The sequence below is a fragment of the Macaca thibetana genome, chromosome 5, assembly GCF_024542745.1.
Source record: "Macaca thibetana thibetana isolate TM-01 chromosome 5, ASM2454274v1, whole genome shotgun sequence".
In the NCBI taxonomy this organism is placed as follows: domain Eukaryota; kingdom Metazoa; phylum Chordata; class Mammalia; order Primates; family Cercopithecidae; genus Macaca; species Macaca thibetana.
Window position 1 is genome coordinate 37,032,253 of NC_065582.1, and position 24,602 is coordinate 37,056,854.

At 38.4% G+C, this 24,602-nt stretch overlaps 3 protein-coding genes across 5 annotated transcripts in view; 2 read left to right on the forward strand and 1 right to left on the reverse strand.

Annotated features, from left to right (window-relative positions):
- ARFIP1 (ADP ribosylation factor interacting protein 1) overlaps positions 1–6,703 on the reverse strand; it is a 130,596-nt gene extending 123,893 nt beyond the window's left edge. For both annotated transcript variants that reach the window (XM_050791076.1, XM_050791074.1), the window contains exon 1: positions 6,346–6,703. The gene's annotated coding sequence lies outside the window, so the exon portion shown is untranslated. The remainder of the gene's footprint in view (positions 1–6,345) is intronic.
- Positions 1–24,602, forward strand: part of LOC126954972 (peptidyl-prolyl cis-trans isomerase FKBP1A) — a 1,061,339-nt gene that overhangs the window by 284,973 nt on the left and 751,764 nt on the right. The gene's annotated exons all lie outside the window — the stretch shown is intronic.
- Positions 6,814–17,273, forward strand: TIGD4 (tigger transposable element derived 4). 2 transcript variants are annotated; one of them, XM_050791073.1, is made up of 3 exons: positions 6,814–7,098; positions 14,830–14,919; positions 15,075–17,273. In XM_050791073.1, the coding sequence occupies exon 3, from the start codon at positions 15,630–15,632 to the stop codon at positions 17,160–17,162; it is 1,533 nt and encodes a 510-aa protein (XP_050647030.1). In that variant the 5' UTR covers positions 6,814–7,098; positions 14,830–14,919; positions 15,075–15,629; the 3' UTR covers positions 17,163–17,273. The 2 variants fall into 2 exon arrangements, with proteins under 2 accessions (XP_050647030.1, XP_050647029.1); XM_050791072.1 differs by having other exon boundaries at positions 15,078–17,273.

Sequence of the window (24,602 nt, forward strand, 5' to 3'; positions counted from 1 at the left end):
CAGGCAAGATGAAATGGCAGTAGTGGAAACAGGAAGAAATAGAAAAATTCAAGAGTCATGTAGAAAGTAAGATTTTAAAAACTTGTTGATCATTGGATCTATCAGGGAGAGGGAATTAAGGATCACTTCTAGTTTTCTGGATTTTACAATGAAAAGATAATTGTGTCACTCACTGAAAAAACGAACAAAGAACGAACGTTGTACAGTTTTGTAGGGAGGGAAGGAGAAATCAGTTTTATTTTAGACATACTGGATTTGAGATACCTTTAAGATATTCAAGAGAGGATGTCAACAAGACAACAAGACATACAGATCTACAGCTCAAAGGAGACAGAAAACACTCATGCCCTTAATGAAGCTGACATCTTTATCCTAGAAAAGCAGCTAACTATAATCCCCAAACATCCAAGAAAAACATTAAACTTAGACTTTGACCATCTGGATTTAGTTAAAACAAAAAGCTGAGAGAGAACATGGCAATAACATTTCATCAGCTGAAACAAAAACTGCTAGACACCATGGGTAACAGATTTTTAAACTCATGGCTCAACAACATGGGAATTATGTATCATATCATACCATGTCGCATTTTAAAGTTTTATCAGGGCTGGCCAATGTTGTTGGAAATGTTCTGAATTTGCACTGTCCAATAAAGTAGCCACTAGCCACATACGATACTGACACTGAAATATGGCTGGTACAACTGAGGAATTGAATCTTTTATTTGTATTTAATTTTAACTAACTTAAATAGCCACATGTGGCTAGTGCCCCTGGCATTAGACAGTGCAGGTTTATAGCTTCCTCATATATTTCATCTGATTCCCCAATACCTACTTTTCAAATTAACTGGGAGAGAGGTGCGGTGGGTCGAGAGATTAGAGGAATAGAAAAAACATCCTTTCCATTTTCTGCTTATTACTTGAATCTTTATTCCAAGAATTCATAATACTTAGGCTAGATGCATTGGCTCACACCTGTTATCCCAACACTTTGGGAGGCCAAGGCGGAAAGATCGCTTGAGCCCAGGAGTTCAAGACCAGCCTGGGCAATATTTAGCACTGAAATAAAACAGATAAGGTCCTGGCCATTTTAGAGGTTACAGATCACAGGTTTATATCCAGGGTCTCTTTCCACTGGGGGTGTAAATTCTTGATCCATCCCTTTGTAGGTGTGTGTGTGACCCTGGACAAAGCACTTTACCTAAATCTCAATTTCTTTATTTCTAACATGGTGATGTTATCTGCTATCTATTTGGAATGGCCGGAGTAAAAATAAAATGAGGATATACGTGAAAGTGCTTTGTAAATTATTACATGCTAAACAAACAGAAGGTATTAAACAAAGTAACATATTCCTTTTCTCTAGGGCAAAGATTTCCAACCAGTGTGCCAAGAATGGATTACAGATGTGCTGAAATTGTGACCCATTCCCTCGTGCCACAGCTTCCAGGGAACCAGGGAGGGCCTGGCTCTAGTCTGCCGTACAATTATAATCATTTTTTATGTGTGCCATGATGACTATCTCAGGCTAGCAGAAACTGGAGTTGGTGAACTGACTCCCTCCTCTGGATGATTTAGGGCTTACCACTAACTCTGCTGCTTTTATGATCCTGTTCCAAAGGCAGTATGCCACTGTTCCCCAGGGACCAATGAGGCTAAAGGTTGAAAATCAAGGAGCTGCTAGTCCAATGCTATCACAGATATACAAAAATAAAATATAAATTCTTATCTTAGGTGAGAACATGGCAAAGACACTGCCATATTTTCACAAAAGATTTGAGCAATTGCCTGTTTTGCAACTACCTTCAGATCCCCAAATCTTTGTCTTTCAAGAGAGGATGTGATTTTTTTCCAAATACCCAAAGTTATTCAGATTCTAGTGACTGAGGTCATGAAGTGATGATGCCAGGCAAGAACTTTTCATTTTTGTATGTCTCAGTCTGAACTGACAGTAATACTAGAAGATTTCAAAGCAGATTGCCTACTCTGAAGAACAGCATTCACTTAAGTATGTTCATTAAGGGGAAAAAGTGTATTTCATAAAGAGACTTTATATTCCTTTTTCAGGAACAACTAAAGGTTTAAGCAACACCTGCCTATGCTCATCCTAAGACACAGGCTTAGAAGGAATGGAGGAGAATGGAATGAGAGGTGGGAGAAAGGAGAACAGGAATAAAGGAAAGAGAAAAAGAAAATAAATACTTTTGTCTCATAACGAATATCTGTTAACGTGCAAGAGCCATTCGGTGGCCTCCATGACTGCCAAAAGCTAGTCGAGATCAAGGAAAACAAAATTATTTTCAGACCAATAGTCTTTTTCATACATCCAGAAGTAGTGCCACATATCTGACTTTTAGTTTGTCATGGTCCTAAGTCACCAACTTCCATATTAAGTGGAACAACTCACTTTCCATTCTGTACAAATATTTTAGTTTTTCATCCATAGCCATATTAAAGTTTCCTGTTTAATTTACTCCTTCTTCCATTCTGAATTCTTTCCTCCATCATAAATTTATTATTCTAAAATTTATTTATACTTCCAGACTCTTACAATGCCCAGTTTATTACTTATAATCTTCGTTTTCACATTTTCCACTCCTCATATACACACACACCATCTGTTTATTATTTGAATCTTCATTTCAAGAATTTATACTTACAATTCTTTATTTCAAGTAGGTGTGGGTGTTCTGACACCCACACAGAGACTTATATCCATCCCCATAGGAAACCCCTACCAACTGCCTCCTCCAAATTCACTTATTTTTGTCAAACTTCTCAGTATGATATTCAACCAGATGTTCATCCACTGAAGATTAAGAAAGGAAACGACCTTTTCTTAACACCTGATAGAAGATCTGGTGATATATCTCCAACTCATTTCAAAAAGGACATAATGGACACATGGTAGAAGTTGTCTACAGTAGTAGTCTGGAGTCAGACAACCCAGGTTCAAATCCTGGCTCCACCAGTGCAAGTCTGAGCAGACTACTTTAGCTTCAGTTAATCATTCAGCTTTATTTTCTTCACCTATAGAAAGAGGACTTTAGCCACTTTATAAAGTTATCAGATGAGATAATAATGTAAAGCACTTAGCTTAATGCACATAAGCAAATAAATGTAATTGTTACAGTGTTTGATATAAACTATCTGCCGAATCTGTCATTACCTTAAAAGGAAACTAATTTAGCATAAGCTAGTCTGTTGTTGTTGTTGTTTTTGAGGCAGAGTCTCACTCTGTTGCCTAGGCTGGCGTGAAGTGGTGGGATCTTGGCTCACTGCAGCCTTCGCCTCCTGGGTTCAAGTGATTCTCCTGCCTCGGCCTCCCAAGTAGCTGGGACTACAGGCATGCACCACCATACCCGGCTAATTTTTGTATTTTTAGTACAGATGGGGTTTTACCATGTTGGCCAGGCTGGTCTTGAACTCCTGCCATCAAGGGATCCACCGGCCACAGCCTCCCAAAGTGTTGGGATTACAAGCGTGAGGCACTGTGTCCAGCCTAGCATAAACTATTGTCTAAAAACTTATGTTGACTGCTCCCCCAAGTGAGGTTGCTAGACAGAGGAAAGCTTATTTCATTTTGTGAGCAGAAGAAACTGGTTACTCAAGGTAGGCTATGATGAGCTGTATAGGTCTCTTCAAGTTAACATTCTAAAAAAAAAAAAGTATCAGACTTTTAGAATTGCAACCCTCAATCAACAAATAATTCACAACCAAATTGGTAAGTTCAAACATGTACTCTAAAACTTACATTAAGCTTGGAAGCATACTAACTTATTCACAAGAGAGAAACAATCATTTAAATATCTCATACATAACGGAGGGAAAGGGGATGTCAAGATAAGCAACAACATTCCAAAGGACCACACCACTGAAACATCTTGTTTGTTCTTCCTAGCAAAGCCAAATCAAATCCTAAGGTACATGCCTCAAGCAAAAACAATTAAGAAAATGAAATCAAAATGCAACTAGAATTTAAATTTTTTACTCTGAACTGTGCCCAGTAGCTTGGTGATATTTAATACATATGAAAGATAAGCACATCAGTTTGTAAATCCACTGGATCTCCAGAGCACTGACCACAAACAGCTATCCCTAAAAAGAAACCTCGAAACCACAAATCAGGAAATGAAGTGGGCAGCCTCATTTCCTTCTGTAAGCCTAGGAAGGAATTTAGAAACACTAACGTTTTAAAGTAGAGATTTCAATATCAAACTAGAAGAATCCCTGCATTCTCGTTTCCTTGGTCCTAAAGCAAACAATTTACAGTTTGGGAAAACACACAAAACACACACACACACACACACACACACACACACACCTGTTTTCACTAACTTCAACAAGACACTGCCTAAGTAGTGGTTTTAATCTATCAAAAGGCTATATATCTCCTTTGAACAGTTTCGGAAAACACACACACACACAACACACACACACACACGTTTTCACTAACTTCAACAAGACACTGCCTAAGTGGAAAACAAACGCGCGCGCGCGCGCACACACACACACCTGTTTTCACTAACTTCAACAAGACACTGCCTAAGTGATGGTTTTAATCTATGAAGAGGCTGTATATCTCCTTTGAGAATTTCATAAAAAGAATGGACACTTTCCCCAGGGGCGAAAAAATTCACTCAAACAAAACTGCATATAATTTCAGGGGTGGGAATGAGGAAGACCCCTGAAAGTTGTCGATCCTTAGGCCATGAACCCCAAGTCATCATCCAGGATTAAGGCAAATCATAATCCAGGGTAAACCAATTTATCAATTTGAATAGAAACTAAAGTAACTTAGGCAGGGATTTAATCCAGAAAATACATTAGAAATCTTTTCTGTTTTCTCAGATAAAAGTGTGTTAGACTTGGTAGTTGGGAGAAGACGTGGGTCATGCTAAGCAAGGAAAACAAAACAAAAAACACCACAGGACAAACGAAAGAAAAGTAGAATCAGAACAGTAGTAAAATATAGTCATCTGTAGCCGCTCTGAGAGAACAGCAATGAAATGGCCAATTAGGCCGGGCGCGGAGGCTCACTTCTGTAATCCCAACACTTTGGGAGGCCGAGGCGGGCAGATCATTTGAGGTCAGGAGTTCGAGATCAGGCTGGCCAACACGGTGAAAGCCCGTCTCTACTAAAAATACAAACATTAGCCAGGCAGTAGTGGCGCCTACCCGTAATCCCAGCTACTCGGAAGGCTGAGAAGAATCGCTTGAGCCTGGGAGATGGAGGTTGCGGTGAGCCGAGTTCACGCCAAAGCACTCCAGCCTGGGCGACAGAGTGAGACCCTGTCTCAAAAAAAAAAAAAGAAAAGAAAAGAAAAGAAAAAAGAAAAGGCCAATTCCCGAAGCCTTAACAGACAGCTGACTTAAGGTAACCATTTCTAGTGCACATATCTATGCCAATTAAGTTAATTAAATGGCAAACGTGAACACACCCTTGCAGGTGAAAGTATGAAAGCAAAAGTTTATGAGAAGTTCTGGATCTCTTCCGGCTTTTCCTTATCAAATAAGAACGGAGTTAGATGAATTTTATACTTTAAGAGAAAACAGGGTAGGGGCGGGGGACAGAAATCCTAAGAGTGGCTAAAGGATCTGCAGGAAGTGTAAAGTGTAAACTTTTTGAAATCAAAGGGCTCAAGAGGAAGGTAAGAACAAAACGAAGTAATAACAAAATAAAGTAAAAGGGAAAAACGTCTAGCGTCTAAAAACTTTTTTAAAAATTCTCTCCTTTTCCTAGACACGTAAACAGTAGTAACTTGGCAAACAGTAACGGAGCAGAAGACAACCGCACAACTCCCTTTCCAAAACTCCAGCATTTCTTGAACGTCCTCAGACGCACAGTCAGGCTCGGACATTTCACAGGCAAGACTCCTCCCTGCACCACTGCCAGAAGAACCTCTCAGAGGGACTATCACTCCCTCCCTTCCTCCTACTGCGGGAGAGAGGAAGTTGGGGATGCAGGGAGAGTAAGGGAGAAATGAGGGTTGGACACCAAGCCTGAAGGAGGCCCACTCCGACACTTTGTCAAGAAAGGTCCGGATTCCGGATCCTGCAACCCCTTTTCCCACCCAATGTATGCAAAGCCAAGAGAGTGCCTCCCTGCAAGGGCCGGTCCTACACCTTCACTCGACTGTTTCGGGGGCACACTCAGAGGGGCAGAAGGAATGAAGGAACAGAAACCAAAGGCATAACACTTGGGCAGATAAGGCACAGACTAAGGAGAGGTGTGCCCTGTAAAAGTCCGGAATGGCGAACCCGGAGGCAACGTGTCCGCCCCACCAACCACCTCAAACCATCTTTCCCCCGCCTTTTCCCAGGCGAGCCAGCTCCGCCCTCACCTGTCTTAGGGTAACTCGGTAGCTTCTAAGTCGACGCTTATCCCTTCCGCCGCTCTCTGGAATCGCCTCAACCCCGGCAAGAAGTGAGCGGAAACGAGACCCGGAGCTTTTCCTTCTTCCTCTTCCCCCACGCACCTCTGCTGCTCGGGGGCGGGGAGCAAGTGCAGCTGTCACAAATTCACACTGACCAACCGCCGAGGACAGTCGGACCGGCGACCTCTCAACCCGGCCTCCAGAACCAGCACCAAGATCAGCGAAGCCGGAAGTGAGGAGACCGGAAATAGCGTTGTCCCTGGCCCTGGACGGCCTCTCTCTCCCTCAATCTGGCCTTGCCCGGCCACGTCTCGGTGGTGCCAGCGCACCTCCCACGAGGCTCACTCCGCCCTTCTCCGGGAGGCGGGCTGCGCCCCTCCCGCTGCTGCCCTAGCAACCACATCCGGGACTCCGGCGGTGTCGTTGCCCGGGCAATTTTCTGGCAGCGACCTAATAGTAGAAGGATGTGCGCGCGGGGCCAGAGGCACTGGCTAGAGCTGGGAGCTTGCGGAAAGGCGCCCCTGCCTGGTCTTGAGAAGTCAAAGGTCTCCAGGAGCCCTCCGCCTCCCTGTTTTTTATTCACACACCCTAGCCTCACACGTTAGGAGTCTCCCCAACAGACCGTGAGCCGGTGTCGGGAGGGTGGAGGTGGATGTAGCTCACCGCCACGCTACCACAGAAGAGCGAAAGCTGCTTTCTCAGCCACCGGAGAGCACGAAGGTTATTCCAGTCCCGCGGGGAAGGTGGGGGTGGTGGGGAGAATGCGAAGATAAGGGAGCAGACGGAATGTGGGCGCTTCCTTGCGCTGCCCCCGTGCCTGGGGAGCCCCCTCCCTTCAGAAAGGCTAGACCCCCGGGCCCGGCATCCCTGAGCTCTTAGTTGCTCTGGATCTGTAATCGCTTTTTGTTTTGCTCGCTCTCTCACAGTAGATTCCCTGATATTTTTCTTTCCGGCTCCTCTTTATTTTTCCGGATGACCGAGCTCTGCTTTCTTTGCTTGCCCCATTACTTCTTAAATAGATCATTGTCCTGTCACGGAAGCTGCTGAACAATTCGCTCTCTCAGAGCCCTTCGTACTTTCCTAAACGGGGCCCCAACCTGCTCTACTCTCCCCATCCCCAGCGCTGAATGGTGGGAAAGCGTGGCTCCGCCGTGGCGCTAGATAGACCTGAAGTTTATTTACACACAGTACCATACAGTTGGTCCATCACAGAATATCCCTTGAAACTGCTGGACTGCTTTTTCTTTGACAACTTTGAATGCTCATTTTTATTCTCATTTCGCTTGTAGAAATGCGAAGGGTAACTGTGCATATGGCGAGATTTACCCTTCTTTAGACCGTACTTTTCAGCTGCCTTTAGTTGTCACAGTAGCTGACAAGATAATTTTAATGACTAATGCCCAAAGGCAGAGCTCTACCTCTACAGATTTCCAGGGAGTTTCAGTGTAGTGAAATATCCCTGGCAGGAATCTTCCCCGGATCTGTGAATAGTAAATACCTGTGTCACCATAAATGTTTCCAATGTATAACAAGATTGAGCTCTCCAGGATACCACCTCTTACAAAAATAGTACTGAAATTCCAGAACAAAAATCTCTCATCTTAAGTGGTTCTGTCTTAAAACAAAGGAGCAAATATATATGTCAACCCACTCAAACTATAACTTCAGTTCTTAGAGCTTGCTGTAGATTTTTCTGTACAAAGCCATCTTGTTGGTTTGGAGACCATTAGTCTTCTCAATTATAAGAAAAGAATCCCAATCTAAATTAATTACTGCTGTAATTGTGTAGGAATAGAGCGACTACAGAACTTGCAGCTAAGTACAAGTGTTGTTCCTAGGGTTTCAGAAGGGTGACTTGGAGGAAGTGTACGGTAGGGCTCAGCGGTGCTTGAATGATTGTGGACAGTGAATACTGAATTGTTTTTGCTGGCTGTTGTGTTAAGGATTCCTGCTAGCTGTCTCTTGAGTTTGGAGATGCTAAGCTTCATTAGATGCGTAGCTTCTAATAGTTAATCTAACTATTAGACTGTTAGACCCAGAGGCGTTTCTTATTTTGGAAAGGTGGAGACTTGCTTTAGTTTGTTCATAGCTGGATAGTTCCCTTGGCACCTGCTGATGGTTTTGACAGAGATTCAGATGGACTTGGAACTAATTCTAACTTCTGCTAGGCGAAGATGCTAACCAAGTTAGATACTCTTCAGTGAGATTCTGGTACTGTGTATGATTAATCCTCACCCACAGTATTACGCTGTGCAAGGCTATATATACACATGATTAATCTTTCTATGATTTCCACGGACCTGAAGGAAATTAGAATAGTCTGGCTCCAAGAAAACACTAGACACTACTTCAGCTGGTGATGGAAAATAGTGGAATTCTATACATCCTTTGGGACAAAGGAAGCAGCAACCAGTGTTCTTTGGATTGGGGAATATTTTTGGTACTAACTGAAAAACATTATTTTAAGCCCGTCCCTGTTTAGAGGAGACTTGTTTTCTCTTCCCTCTCTCCCTCTCTTCCTTTTTTCCCTCCTTCCTCTTTTTCTTTCTTCCTTTCCTTCTTGTCTCCCTCCCTTCTCCTTCGTTCCTTCTTTCCTCTTTTTCTTTCCTCCTTCCCTCCCTCCCTCCCTTCCTTTTTTTGTTCATTCGTTCCTTCCTTCCTTCCTTCCTCCCCCCCCCTCCCTTCTTCCTTCCCTCCTTTGCGCTAAAACTTGGGGGGACCCTGCCTGTTCATTTTGTTTAGAATAGAAGATTACTACTTTTCTCTGAATTGTCATTTGTTTTTGGAGACTAAAGGGAATAGCTGCCTTCCATATATATTTATGACATGGAGATTATCTACTCATTTAACTTTGCACTGCTATTGGCTGTTTATTTGGCTTTTTGAAAAATCAGGTGCTATTTATTCATTGGGCTTATGGGGAACTCTAGTAGCCCTGAATGGCATTTGTGGCATACTCCATGAAGTCTAATTCTTTATCCTGGCATTAAAGGCTTACCAAGATCTGGCCTCAATCTTGCAAATGAGCACTCTCTTTTGTATACCTGAAGGAAAAGTGCTAATGTAACCAACTAATACAGATAAGTATAAATGCCAATATAGACATAGATGTGAAACTTTAGTTGCAAAGAAATGTTTAATATGCTTCAAACTGCATATTTCCCTCTTCCATGCTTTCTCTATTCTTATCAGCAGAAATGTTTTCCTATTTTTCCTTACTTGTGATGTCCCTATCCATCCTTTACAGTTGAGTTCAGATGCTACTTCTGTCATGAACCCATTATTTATCATCCCTTTGAGAATTCATTTTTCCCTCTCTTTGGATCTTGCAAGCCTTTGATTTGAGCCCCCATTTCAGTCAGCTTTGTACGACTGTTTTGCATGTTTTCCCATGATAAATAAGATGCTTTTTGGGAAACTGAACTTTGGACTTATTTGATTCTCTTATAGCACTAGGAAATTGACTAACTCTAGTCGAGTTATGGAAATATGTTGTCTGCTGCATACCAGGCAAGTTCCAGAATACCAGCAACTCCTGCTACTTAGGGTAATGGCACAAGCAGGATTAAGTGGATATAGTTGCTATCTATTTGTAGAAGACAGTGAGTGAGGGCTTTCTTAAGTTTGGAAAGTAGTTGATTCTCTGCAGAGGGGTATAAACTACTGATAAAAGGAGAGTGACTCATTACCCGTAGAGATTCTGAATGGGAAGAATGCCAGCTTTATGTTTTCTGATACTGATTTTTTTTAATAACTTGGTGCAAAAATAGAACATTATTCTAAGATGACTGTTGTAGAGGGAAAAAAAAGGTAGAACATTAGAGTTGTAAAAATGTGTTTATAAAGAGGAAAAAGCTGAACTTATTTATAATTCATTTACCTAGAGAGAACATTCAACATTTTGGTCAATGTAATTTTTTTCTTTATATCTATGTAGATATATATTTCTTCATTTATTTAACAAATTGTTATTGACAACCTATGGTTTACTGGAAGTGAGCTGTGTAGGAATAACCATGAGCCTCTGCTCTGATGTAATTTTTAGTGTATGTTGTATTTGTTGACATATAATTTTATATTTTGCTTTTTTTCACTTAACATATCATGGAATTTTTTTCATATCATTAAATATTCTTTGTGTGGCACAAAAGTATTTCAGCATGTAGATATTTCTTAATTTATTGAATGAATCCTTTTTGTTGCATATTTTCAATTTTGTCTGTAATTATGTAGCAATGCAGGGAATAGTCCTGTATAGTAGGTAGAATTCTAAGATGAACTCCAATGACCCTTACCTTGTATAATTCCCTCTCCCTGTGAACATGATGGGATACTACTTCCATGAATATGTTATGTTACTTACAAGGGAATTTTGGAGATGTAATTAAGGTTGCTAATCATTGATCCTGAATTAATCAAAAGGGCGGTAGTCTAGGTAGACCTAACCTAATCAAGTGAGCCCTTTAAGAACAGAGAGTTTTCTCCTGCTTGTGGCAATAGAGGAAGTCAGAGAGATTCAAAGTGTGAAAGAGATTCTACAGGAGGAATATTCTCCATTGCTGAAATGAAGAGGGCCACAGACAAGGACCTGAGGGAAGCCTCTAGAAGCTGAGAGTAGTCCCTGCCAACAGCCAACAAAAAAAAAACTAGGGACCATAGTCCTACAACAGCAAGGAACTGAATTCTGCAAACAATCTGATTGCGTTTGGAAGCAAATTCTTCCCCAGAGCCTCCAGATAAGAGCCCAACTTCTGACCAACATCTTGATTTCTGCATTGTGAGACCCTAAACAGAGGACCCAGTTGAGCCCACCTGTACTTAAGATCTACAGAACTGTGAGATAATAAATGAGTGTTGTTTTAAGGCATTGAGTATATGGCAATTTGTTGCATTAGCAATAGAAAACTAATACATTTGTAAGAAATTATTTTTATATCTATAATTATTCTTTTGGGATAAAATCCTTGATATAGGCCGGGCACAGTGGCTCACGCCTGTAATCTCAGCACTTTGGGAAGCAGAGATGAATGGATCACAAAGTCAGAAGATCAAGACCATCCTGGCTAACACGGTGAATCCCCGTCTCTACTGAAAATACAAAAAATTAGCCGGGCGTGGTGGCACATGCCTGTAGTTGCAGCTACTCGGGAGGTTGAGGCAAGAGAATCGCTTGAACCCAGGAGGCAGAGGTTGCAGTTAGCCAAGATTGCACCACTGCACTCCAGCTGAGATTGCACCACTGGGTGACAAAACGAGACTCTGTCTTAAAAAAAAAAAAAAAAATCCTTGATATAGACTTGCTAGATAAAACGTTATACACAGTTTTAAGGTTTGTATATCAGGTATATCATATTGCAAATTTGCCCTCCATAAGCATGTTGTAACAATTTATGTGCCTCCTAACAACCTGTTACCTCACCCCAGCAAACACTAGATACTGACATTTTGATAGGCAAAAACAAAAATGTATCTCTTTTTTTAAAAGAAGATTTATGTTTTTCTTATTAATAGTAGGATTGACTGTTGTATTTTGTTTATTTGAAATTAATTTGGTGAGTCTTTTTTGATGAATTGATTATTCTTATTTTCTGATTAGCTTAACCGTTGACATAGAGAAAATATTCCCTAACATGTAGAATAGTGTTTCTCTGCTGTAGTATTTTCAAGAGGGAAAATTATTAATGAGCTTGAGAGGATGACTGTTCTGAGAAATATTAGCTGCTGCCATTACTCCTTGCAAAAGAATATCCCAGATGTTATACTGTTGGAGTTTGGAGAATGTCAGCTTCATTGATCAGGTAGTATTGATGCCTTGTTCTTCTAGGGAAAAAGTCTAATTTGTCTGTTTGGCATTAGAAATGTGATTGCTTTTAGGAATAAAGATATATTGTATCTTATCATGGAAAATTGTAGCTTTGACTAATGTTAACTCAGGGGAAAAACCTAATCTTTCTAAATAAAGTTATCACATTTTCAATTTTCTCAAGATAATGAGTAATCTCTGATAGTATATATTATATCACTTTAACCAGGATGGGAAAAGAAGAAATTCAAGTTACTTTTTCTACAATTGTTGTTATTTGACATGGTAGATTTTATTTCTGATAAATGAGATAAGGCAGGAGGGAGAGAGGAAGGAAGGGAGGGAGAAAGAGAGGGAGGGATTGGGGGAGGGAGGAAGGAAAGGAAGGAAGAGAAGGAAGGGAAGGGCAGAAGGGAGGGAGGAAGGAAGGGGGGAGGGGAGGGGTTGGGAGATTCTCTTAGTAAATTTGGTTGGTTTTGTCTTTTTTGAAAAATTGGTTCTTGCTACATCAATTTCTGAAAGTTGGAATCTTCCTAATAAGAACAAGAATTTTATTTTTATTTTGAAATAATTGTATATTTACAGGAAATTGAATGAAAATGTAAGAAGAGATCCCATATACAAGCAAGATTTTTAATGTTAGTTTTATGGTCAAATCTTATTACTTAGGTCAACCCTCCCTAACAGATAGAGTTGCTATTTGTGTTCACAGAATTCATAATGGCCTATTCTTTCATGGAGGCCTAATGTTGCTTTTTATTGTTTTAAGACATTGGAAATGCTGGCTTAGGTTGGTGCTGGGAGCATAGAATCTGTAGCTATGGTCACAGGAGGCCCCACCAGTGTGATTCAAAGATACTGTAATATAGTGAAAAGAATGCTGACTTGACATTTAAAAGCCTGGACTCTAAACTGCTCTTAACCACATGGTAACTGTGGGACCAGTGAAATCCAGTTTTACCTTCTTCCTTGGTTATTTGGAATATAGGTAGTAAAACCATTTAAAAACTAAAACCCAGGGCTATCATTATTTTTAAGACTTTTTTTGAAACGACACTTTTTTTCAAAAAAAAAGAATTCCTTTACTGGTTGTAATTCCTATGATAAAAATTCCTCCTTTGAGTTGGACAACAAGGGCAGAAGAATTTTGGCAAAAAGTTTTGTCAAAAGATTTTGTGCAAAAAGGTGTGCATCACCTGGGAAACCTGGAAGCCCAGCAAGAAGAATGGAGTGCCCACACACATACAGAAGTAACACTGCTCATCAAATTAGCTTGTTATTATCTTGGCTGCTCCATAGATTCTGATAAGGGAGGTGCTGACTTGGGAAAGTAGAGATGAGCCCATCTGGGGCCATGTGACTGTTCTCATGGCTTAAGAAAAGCCCTGCTTTAGGCTGGGCACAGTGGCTCATGCCTGTAATAGTATAATAGTAGCACTTTGGGAGGCTGAGGCAGCCAAGGCGGGCAGATTACAAGGTCAAGAGATTGAGACCATCCTGGCCAACATTTTGAAATCCTGTCTCTACTAAAAATACAAAAATTATCTGGACATGGTGGTGTGCGCCTGTAGTCCCAGCTACTCAGGAGGCTGAGGCAGAAGAATCGCTTGAACCCAGGAGGCAGAGGTTGCAATGAGCCAAGATCGCACCACTGTATTCCAGCCTGGCGACAGAGTGAGACTCCGTCTCAAAAAAAAAAAAAAAAGAAAAAGAAAAAAAGAAAAGCCCTACTTTGAGTATAGATTTAAGGTGGGATTCTTGCTTCTGTTTGCAAGTAGGATTTTATAAAGTTTTCCAAATTGTAGATTCACACAGCCAAAAGACATGAGAAAGATGATGATGAGATCATCACCATCCATTTGTTGAGCACTTTCTTAAAGTACTAAATACTGTGCTAAGTGCTTTACATTCTTTCATTGAATCCTTTTGAATGCACAATAATGAGGTAGGTGCTGTAGTTACTCCCATTTTACAGATAAGGAAGCTGAAGCTTCAAATGGTTAAATAAATGACCTGGGATCACATGAGTACTAAATAGCGGAGTCACTTCTCAATTCAGAACTGCCTGGCACTTTCTTTTTTACAGATAGAAAGTAGAGGACCTGAGATATTAAGACTCGTGGTCACTATCCTTCCTATTCTTAGTCTACATCTTTTTCTGCATGATACTCTCCTAAATGTTTGTTACTATGCCTTTTGTCCAGTATTTCTGGCCTCTGTACATTCAGCTAATGTGTCAAATTAATACAAAAGTTACTGAGTTCTTAGCCCACTAATAGGATAAAGGTTAAAAAAAAAAAAGAGAGAAGAGAAAAAATTTAAATAATAAAAATAAAAAGGTACTGGGTTTTTAAGCTTTTAGGTCAAATGGGATTTAGATTTTTTTAAAAATAGAATTGTACTTGATTTTTTAGTGAAGCATTTTCTGTTAGACTCCTATAAAAGAGACACTGTCTCCCATGTGCTATTAAAAGTTGAACCTTGTGACTACTGTCTGACTATGTTTTCTTTTGGAGAAGTTAGAGGGTGCAGTCTGTGACCTCATGTGAAAAATAGCCACCAAGCATCTATCCAGCATCATTTTTAGTTCTTTAATTTTGGTAAGCCCACATTTTCAAACTAAATTAAATTTATCTGATTTATTTCAGAACTATATATTATAAAGCATTCAAAGGCAAGTGAGAATTCAAATCTGTAGAACAGAGCTAGAGAGCTTTTACAGAGAGGCCTTTTGGGAGGTAAGCATTTCTCTTGGAAACTTTATTGTACTTTCAGAAGCATGTTTCTATTATTTTCATTATTAAGAGCAAAACAATTGGGTATAAGCATTATTTTTAATATTCAATTGACATATTGCTAAAATTGCTTTTTTCTTTTTTACATTTTCAAAAAGCAGAAGAAGATATACTGGCAACTTCTAGAAGGATTCTACCATTTTCTTCTTTACCATGAACAAACTTGAAAATTAATGGGTAATAATTGCATGGAAACTTTTGAACGTTTTTTCTGCTTGTCTCTGAGAAAAAGAGAAAAATTTCTATGGAGAATTAATAAGAGGTTCAATGTGTGCTTGGATAAAATGGATCATCTTAAAGGATTGAAGTTCCAAAAATACATCAGCAGGACTGGACAGGTTTGATATAATGAGATTTCTATTTTAGCTTGACTTCTACAACTCTGAATAAGCTATAAACTGAGCTATACAAGGTTCTAGGAAGGAAGTTTGTCTTCTAAAACATTCTAGTTGCATATAACATTTTTCTTCTTCAGATCTTTGAAAAAGCATATTTTGTCATCAAGTTCCTAGGAAATAAGACTATCAGACACTTACCAACTTTTAGTATATGAAGTAGGATAGAAAGCAGCAATCTATATCATACTGGAAAACAATTAAAGAAACAGTCACCAGGAAGTAAGAAGAGTAATCTCTACATAACCACTGGCTGAGATGGCAGAAGCTTCTGCAGATGCCTCAACTCTGCCTGTAACAGTGAAGAAAAAGAAAAGCCTATCCATTGAGGAAAAGATCGACATCATAAATGCAGTGGAAAGTGGCAAGAAAAAAGCAGAGATTGCTGCTGAATATGGAATAAAGAAAAATTCATTGTCTTCTATTATGAAGAATAAAGACAAAGTTCTAGAAGCCTTTGAATCTCTAAGATTTGATCCAAAGAGAAAAAGACTGAGAACTGCTTTTTATACAGATCTGGAAGAGGCATTAATGAGATGGTATCGAATTGCTCAGTGTCTAAATGTACCAGTTAATGGTCCGATGTTACGTCTAAAAGCTAATGATTTTGCCCAGAAACTGGGCCATAATGATTTTAAGTGCAGTAATGGTTGGCTGGATCGTTTTAAATCCAGGTATGGTTTAGTATTCAGAGCTCAACCTGTAGAAGCTACAGGTGTATCAGTAGACCCTTCGACTGTCTGGTACCAAAATGTACTTCCTTATTATTTAAATGATTATCATCCTAAAAATGTTTTTAATATAAAAGAGACTGGGCTGCTTTATCGAATGTTACCTACCAATACATTTGCATTTAAAGGTGAAACATGTTCAGTTGGAAAGTTATGCAAAGACAGAATAACTCTGGTGGTTGGCACAAACATGGATGGCTCAGAGAAACTTCCTTTGCTTGTAATTGGAAAAAAGAGAAATCCACATTGTTTCAAAGGTTTAAAATCATTACCTGTGTGTTATGAAGCTAACAGAATGGCATGGATGACCTCAGATGTATTTGAACAATGGATGCGAAAGCTTGATGAGAAATTTCAAGCCCAGCAACGAAGAGTGGTGATTTTTGTTGAGTCTTTTCCAGCACATCCAGAGGTAAAGAACCTGAAGTCCATTGAGTTAGCATTCTTTCCATCATGTTTATCTTCCAAATGTATAGCTATGAAACAAGGCATTATTAAAAGCCTTAAAATCAAATATCGACACTGTCTTATCAAGAAATTTTTAAGCTCTGTTGAAGGTAGCAAAGAATTTACATTTTCACTGCTAGATGCAGTTGATACATTGCATCTTTGCTGGAGGGCTGTAACCCCAGAGACTATTGTTAAAAGCTATGAAGAGGCAGGATTCAAATCTCAAAAAGGAGAAAGTGACGTAACAAGTGCAGAGAAGGATACTGGTCTGGATTTGGTTGCTGATGCTGTGGGGGCAGGAGTAGAATTTCCTGAAGGTTTATCTATAGAAGAGTATGCTGCCCTAGATGACGATTTGGAGACGTGTGAAGCAGCACCAAATGGTGATTCCGTATGTACCAAAGAAAGTAAATCAGATGAAACTGGATTTTACACTTCTGATGAAGAGGATGATGATGGATCTCCAGGAACTGAACTCCCTTCACCATCAAAATCTGAGGCAATAACTGCTTTAGATACTCTGAAAAAATTTCTTAGAAGTCAAGATATGAATGACGGACTTCAGAATTCTTTAGCAGACCTGGAAAATTTTATTAACTCTATCAACTAAGTAACTATGTATCGTGTATCTGAAGAGTAATAGCTTTTCCTGATACATTTTATTATATACGGTTTGTAAAGGAGTTACACCACATCGCCTAAACATAAAAAATGAAAAACTAGTAATCCTTGGTTTAATTGCAAAAACCTTTGGTTTGAGTAGCAAAACTCCCTAGTAAATAATGATTGGATAAAAAATACAGATTTCTATTTAACAAGGTTTTAGGGAGTAAAAAATGTATGTCAAAGGACTATATTAGACAGATATGGTCAATATGTCAAACATAAAAGGAACTCTTCTGCTATATTTACACATTGAATTGGTGATTTCTATTTTGTTTTTTAAATTTCAGATTATGTTCTGGAATATTTTAATTTACCTAATCTAAGAAAAAAAAAATCTAGCAATAGTTTACTTTTTTATAAAGATATATATATGCCATATGTATTCTAACTAGACTTTTAAATATTAAATATAAAGTAATTTTAAATTATTTTTCACATAACTAGCTGACCTTTCTAATAAGAAATTGTGGAAAACTGCTGAAAATAGAATCTGACCTTAACTATATACCAAAATGATTAAAAATATGAGTCTTACGACTTTCAAGTTATTTGTGTATCAGGGCAAATGAAAAGCTGTGACCCTATCAGGTTTGTCATCTATAACCAGAAGCTATGGATTCTTCCTAAATATTTATATGTATATTTATGTTTAATATAAAAATAGATTATTAAAACATTTATTAAACTCTTATGATATTTATAGTTTAATAGCTATGCCTAGATATTTTTCTAATTTTAACAGCTCAAGCTTTTATTCTATAATATTTAATTATTTTTTGGATTTTACTGAATTTTATTTTCAGGTAAAACTAAATGTCTTTTTAGCATATTTTGATGCATGTAATCCTTTTTTCCCCCAAATTTGATGGGTAACACTTTGGATTAAAATTCCGTTTGAGGAAGTTTTATCTATAGAATATTTTAAAATATTGTATGAAATTAATTGATTTCCATCTATAAAGTAGTCTTTGGATAGTAGAAAATTGTAACAATAATTTGTGAGACTTTTCCATTGTTAAATTTTAAGTAGTTTGCTTATTTAACTTATTACACTCGATTTAGTGTCCCCTTTGAAAAATATTTTATAAAAATGTAAAACATACAGATTATTTTTACTATGAATTATTAGTCTGCCAACAGATGACACATTTGGAAGGAAATATCTATAGAAAGCATTTTTATTTTTCAACTGTTGATTTATTCTGCTTTTGAGAGTTGGTAATAGTAAGCCTTAAAATGTTTAAAATTAAAGTTTCTTTTAGAGTGAAATAAGGATTACTTAAAAGCATTTTATTAATGATTGATTTAAAGTTGTAATTTGGTACAATCATGGGTCTAATGGAGCTCTTAAGAGTTCCACCTTTAACTGTAGTACTTGGCATATTTTGGCTCCTCAATATTTTTTTTCTTTTTTTGTGATCTGTTTTATGTAATCATTCCAGATATTCAATGATAAAAGAATCATTATCTCCATTTTTATAGATGAGGAAATTAAAACCTAGAAAGATGAAATGATTTGGTTAAAAATATCTCAGAGCCAAAACTAAAATGCAGCTCTTCCCTGTCACCTAGTCCTGTATTCCTCTATGTACCATGATGCTTCTTATCTATACTCTATGAAGGAAAATTGTATTATTTTCTTCCCTTGAGTTTAGGGGACTGAGGGCGAAGAAAATATGCTGGATCCATGCTAGTGGCACTATTCATAAGATCTCTTCTGAGAACACTATTACTAGTGAAATACTGGGACGCCATCAGCTTTGGTAACTCTGTACCAGTCAATCACAGAGTTCCAGTGTAGTTCTTTAAAAATATTTAAAATAAGTTCAGTATTTCCAAAGTACTGAAAGCACCCTCTTTTTTTTCTCCTATATGACATGATCCATTCCATAAATGGATCATCATCCATTCCATGATCCATAAATATTTCTGAGGCATAATGTATCTAAAGATAATATAAGACAAGGCTGGGCATGGTGGTTCACATCTGTATTCCAGCACTTTGGGAGGCCAAGGCAAGAGAATCACTTGAGCCCAAGAGTGATTCTTGGCTGCTGTTTCGAGACCAGCCTGGGCAACATAGGGAGACCCCATGTCTACAGAAAATAAGAAAATTAGCCAGATGCAGTGGCGCATGCCTATTGTCCCAGCTACTTGGGAGACTGAGGTGGGAGGATTGCTTGAGCCCAGGAAGTTGAGGCTGCAGTGAGCAGTGATTGTGCTACCGCATTCCAGCCTTGGTGACTGAGTGAGACCCTGTCTCAAAAAAAGTAAAATTAATTTAAAAAAATAAAACAAAGCTATTATAACTAAGAATTAAAAATGCCCACAGATTTAAATTCAAAGATAAATTGTTACTGCGTACTCTTTTGTAGTTTAGAAGACATATAAGCAATTTTTTGATCAAAAATTTTAGAAATTTTCCTCAGATAATGACAATCACTGCTGCATATCTTGCTCCTGATTTATCTTCTACATACACAATCATTACAGAGTTAGAACTAAATATTGCTTGTCTTTTCAAAACACAACTTGATTTAGTTTGCCTGTTTTTCAATTTAATGTGGCATTATTTTCATTATTCTTGCCTTGCAAATCCCTACTGTTTCAACAATGTTTTTGCTTCCTTCTACTTCATCAAGAGCAAGTCTTATGTTGAATTGGGGACATCATTTCACTACCAATAGCCACTTAACTACTAGTGAAAGGTTTGGTTCAGGATAAATAGGACAATGAGTAAATTAAGGCCTATGAGTTTCATGTTGCCTACCTAGCTTCTCATTTGGACCTGAGATCAAATCTCAAACCTTCCTTTCACTGTATACAAAGCAGATTAACTGGAACGGGGAAAAGAAGAAAGGTTGAAGGAGAGCTTTCCAAGCAAATACCTCACCTGTTAAGAGGCACTCTTTTCAATTTCTGGTCCAGTAGGGGCTCCAGTTTGGTAGGGACTGGCAGAGAGAGGTTTGCACCTTACGAGAGGCAGTACCACACATCTGGCTGTGGGTTCAGAGTCCAGTGGTAGGCTAGATCCTTAGGGCACCAGAAGCTACCTGAGCTAAGTAAGTACAGTATGGCTTAAGTCTATCAGGAAGCTAAGAGAAAATCCTACCACCACAGCAAAGAAAGAGGGTGGGGACCATAGTGTGCATACAATAAATTCTCAGAAAAAGTTGTATTCAGTGGAATAAATCAAATCAAACTCTAGTTATGTGCCACCTTGTGATAGACATATGTTTCTCTGAATCTGAGTTTATTCATAGAATGAGACTGAAAGAAAATTTTGCATATAAAAATATAAATGTATTTAATAAAGTGTTCCACAGCTATAAGGAACGACTACATTGTACTTCCATGTTACCACTTCCAAATATGCCCAAATGTTAACATGTGGTCAGTAAACATCAGTAACAGTTTTCTCATTGGCATTCTTCTATGCGATAAAATAGGGAAACCAGCATTTCTAGAAATATGGAGCCCAGAAACTATTTTCAGGCCAAGGCAGGAGGATTCCTTGATACTTAGGAGTCCAAGACCAGCTTGGCCAACAGAGAAAGACTCCATCTCTACACAAAATTTAAAAATAAAAATTAGCTGGGCATGGTGGCAGGAGCTGGTAGTCCCAGCTACTCAAGAGGCTACTGTGGGAGAATCGCTTGAGACCAGGAGCTCAAGGCTGCAGTGAGCTAAAATCATGCCACTGTACTCCAGCCTGGGTGATAGACACCTTGTCTCAAAAAACAAATAAATAAAAATAAAGAGGTTTTCATTTTGAATGAGGGAAAACGGTGACTTAGAATCCTTTATCCTAAATCAATCCTTATGCAAAGCAATACAATAAAATGCACTTTACAAACAAAGTAGCTCTTTCTATTGCCATATTTGCTGTTTCAGTTGTCCTATTTCCTTGGGTTATAATTAACTTGTGAAGCCTGGAGTAACCCAGAGTCTGGGGACACACTAAGTAACAAATATATTACTGTATTTGTCTGCTTGGGCTGCCATATTGCAGTATCATAGGTGGCTTAAACAACAGAAATGCATTTCTCACAGTTCTGGAGGCTAGAAGTCCAAGATCTGGGCATTGACATGGTTGATTTCTGATGAAGGCTCTCTTCTTGTGTTGCAGACTGCCATGTTCTTACTCTGTGCTCACATGACCTCTTCTTTGTGTGAGCACGGAGAAAGAGCAAACTCTCTGGTGTCTCTTATAAAGGCACTAACTCCCAACATGAAGATCCCAACTAACACTAATTACCTCACCCTCATCTCCAAGTATCACATTGTGGGTGGGGGCTTGAACATATGAATTTTGCAGTGGGCGGTGGGGGCGGACACAAACATTCAGTTCCTCACAACTACCTAGTACAAATGAAGGTATTCACATGTTAATTTAGTTTTCCATTTGCTAAAAATTAAAAGGGCATGCTTATTTCAGAACTTGCTAATCAGCTGTAGCTATTAAAAAGGACTTTAAAGTTTATGAAACATACATAAATTTTATGAAGAAATGAGGACATTTTATGTTCTTGAATAAATGAGAAGACTCAATATGGAATATGCTAGTTTTCCTCAAGCTAATTCCAATCAAAATCCCAAGGCAGTTTTGTTGGAAACTTTGCAAAAGCATTCTGATTTTCATTTGGGAGAGTAAATATGTATCAATACCTAAGAACATTTTGAAAAATCAAAATAATGGAGTATTTGCCCTACCAGAAGTCAAAACAATATGGCGTGGGCAAGAGAAATAATATTAATAGATCAGGCTGTGTGCAGTGGCTCATGCCTGTAATCCCAGGACTTGGGGAGGCTGAGGCAGGCAGATCACTTGAGGTCAGGAGTTCGAGACCACCCTGGCCAAATGGGGCTCTACTACAAATACAAAAATTACAAAATACAAAATTTAAAAGTACAAAAATTAGCCGGGTGTAGTGGTGCGTGCCTGTAATACCAGCTACTCAGTGTCTGAGGCATGAGAATCACTTGAATCCGGGAGGCAGAGGTTGCAGTGAGCTGAGATCACACTACTTTCTAGCCTGGGTGACACAGTGAAACTTGGTCTCAAAAAAAGAAAACAGAAAAAAGAAAAGAAATAATAGATCAATCAAAGGATTAATATATAATACCTAGAAGAAGACCAATAATTTAGTATGTGATAAAAATTGAGTTTTTAATCAGTAGTGAAAACATGAATTATTCAGTAACTGGTATTTAACTGGTACTGGGGCAACTGGCTAACTCTATAGGAGTTTTTTAAAGTCGTATACCAAAATTAGTCCTAAAAGGATTCAACTCTGAAAAGGAAGAAAGGAAGGAAGGAAAGAAAGTAACAAACAGGCTTGCACATACTAAGAAAAAATACAGGTAAATGCAAATATTGTAATAAGGAATTGTAATAGGAAATTAAGTATTATAATAGGGAAGATCTTTATAAAATTGTGACACTCAAGAAAAAGAGTATAAAAATACTAATGGTTCATGAAAGTAGGAAAATATTTTCAACATTGCTGGAAATCAAAGAAATGTAAGCAAAACAATGGGGTATATATCTCTCTCTGTGTTTGTGTTTTGGCCTATCACATTAGACAAAAATGATAATCCCAAATGTAGATAAAAGCATAGGGAAATGGATGCACTGTTGTTAGAAGGATACATTGGTTACAAATTGGTACACTTTTCTGTTATAGCTGACATGCATTAAATGCTTACTAATTGCCAGACATTTCAAGTGTTTTGCATTTAATCCCTAGAATAACCTCATTTAATCCCTAGAATAATTCAAAATCTTATCCCCATTTTGCTGACGAGAAAATTTAAGTATAGCTACAGCTAATAAATGACAGAACAAGGATTCCAACCCAGAAAATTTGACTTAATATGTATACACTATATACATTTATCCTGACAAAACAAAAATGTTAAGGATATTTGTTGCAATGCATGCAGTTCCAAAGTCCCATATTCAAAACCCTGGGGCATATGTGTTTCACAATTCAGAACTTCTCATATTTAAAAAATATAATATTGCATATGCTCTATATTGTATAACACCCCCAGTGGGTACTGGAACAACACCCTACAATGAAATAATTCTGCAGTGAAACATATATTCACGTGAAGTCAGATAGGTGAAGATCATAAATAGCTTAATAACTTTGTAGGTTTTATTGCTAAATAAGTTCATGTCCATTCAGCGTTTACCACAAAATGCGTTACAATAAAGTTTTCAGAGCTTTTTGTATTGCAGAACCACAGAAAAATGATTGCAGTACTATAATCTCATAAAACAAAAATAAAAGATTGAAACTAAATGTTTCTAGTAGAGAATTGACTCAATATACATGTTTATATATTGAATGAAATGTCTAGGCTCAAACTTTTTTTAACTTCTTTTATTATACTTGGGTGTATATGCTATGATGTTGGCCTGAACTGAAGAGTATATTTTCTAAATTTGACTTGCAAATTCTTCTTGTTGAACATTTTACCATCACCACAGGGCTAGACAATTCCTTGCCAAGTAAAATAGAAACTATAGCATGGTATTGAATTGGTGAAAAAGTAGACTTGCTGGTTTAACGTAATAAATTATATGTTCATCTTATTTTTAGTAGAGATTTTCAGTAGTAGAGATGGGGTATTTTTAGTAGAGATGGGGTTTCTCCATATTGGTCAGGCTGGTCTCGAACTCCCAACCTCAGGTGATCACCTGCCTCGGCCTCCCAAACACCTTATTTTCTATATTACAAAATAGACTTATCATAGAGATAGGAGCCATTTTCATGTCACTGCCTGCTCAAATGAGGAACCATTCCCCCAAAAAGATCCAGAATTGCATCTCTCAATTCTTGGAGTGCTTTGAAGAAAGATATTCACCCCACACCATACAGTGACTAGTTTACTGTTTTGGTATGCCTTTTCTATGTATAACAAGTCCTGCACCTGCAGCCAAAGGTTATGCTATGGAACAGTTTAAATATTACAATGTCTAAATAGCATACGTGTGTGTGTGTATGTATGTGTGTGTGTGTGTGTGTACTTATTTATTTATTTATTTATTTTGAGACGAAGTCTCACTCTGTTGCCCAGGCTGGAGTGCAGTGGTGTGATCGTGGCTCACTGCAACCTCCACCTCCTGGGTTCAAGCAATTCTCCTGCCTCAGCCTCCCAACTAGCTGAGACTACAGGTGTGTGCCACCACACCCGCCTAATTTTTGTATTTTTGGTAGAGACGGGGTTTCACCATGTTGGCCAGGCTGGTCTTGAACTCCTGACCTCAGATGATCTGCCCACCTCGGCCTCCCAAAGTGCTGGGATTACAGGCGTAAGCCACTGCACCCAGCTCAAGACACTTAGTTATATTTAAGTGGAAAAATTAAATTTA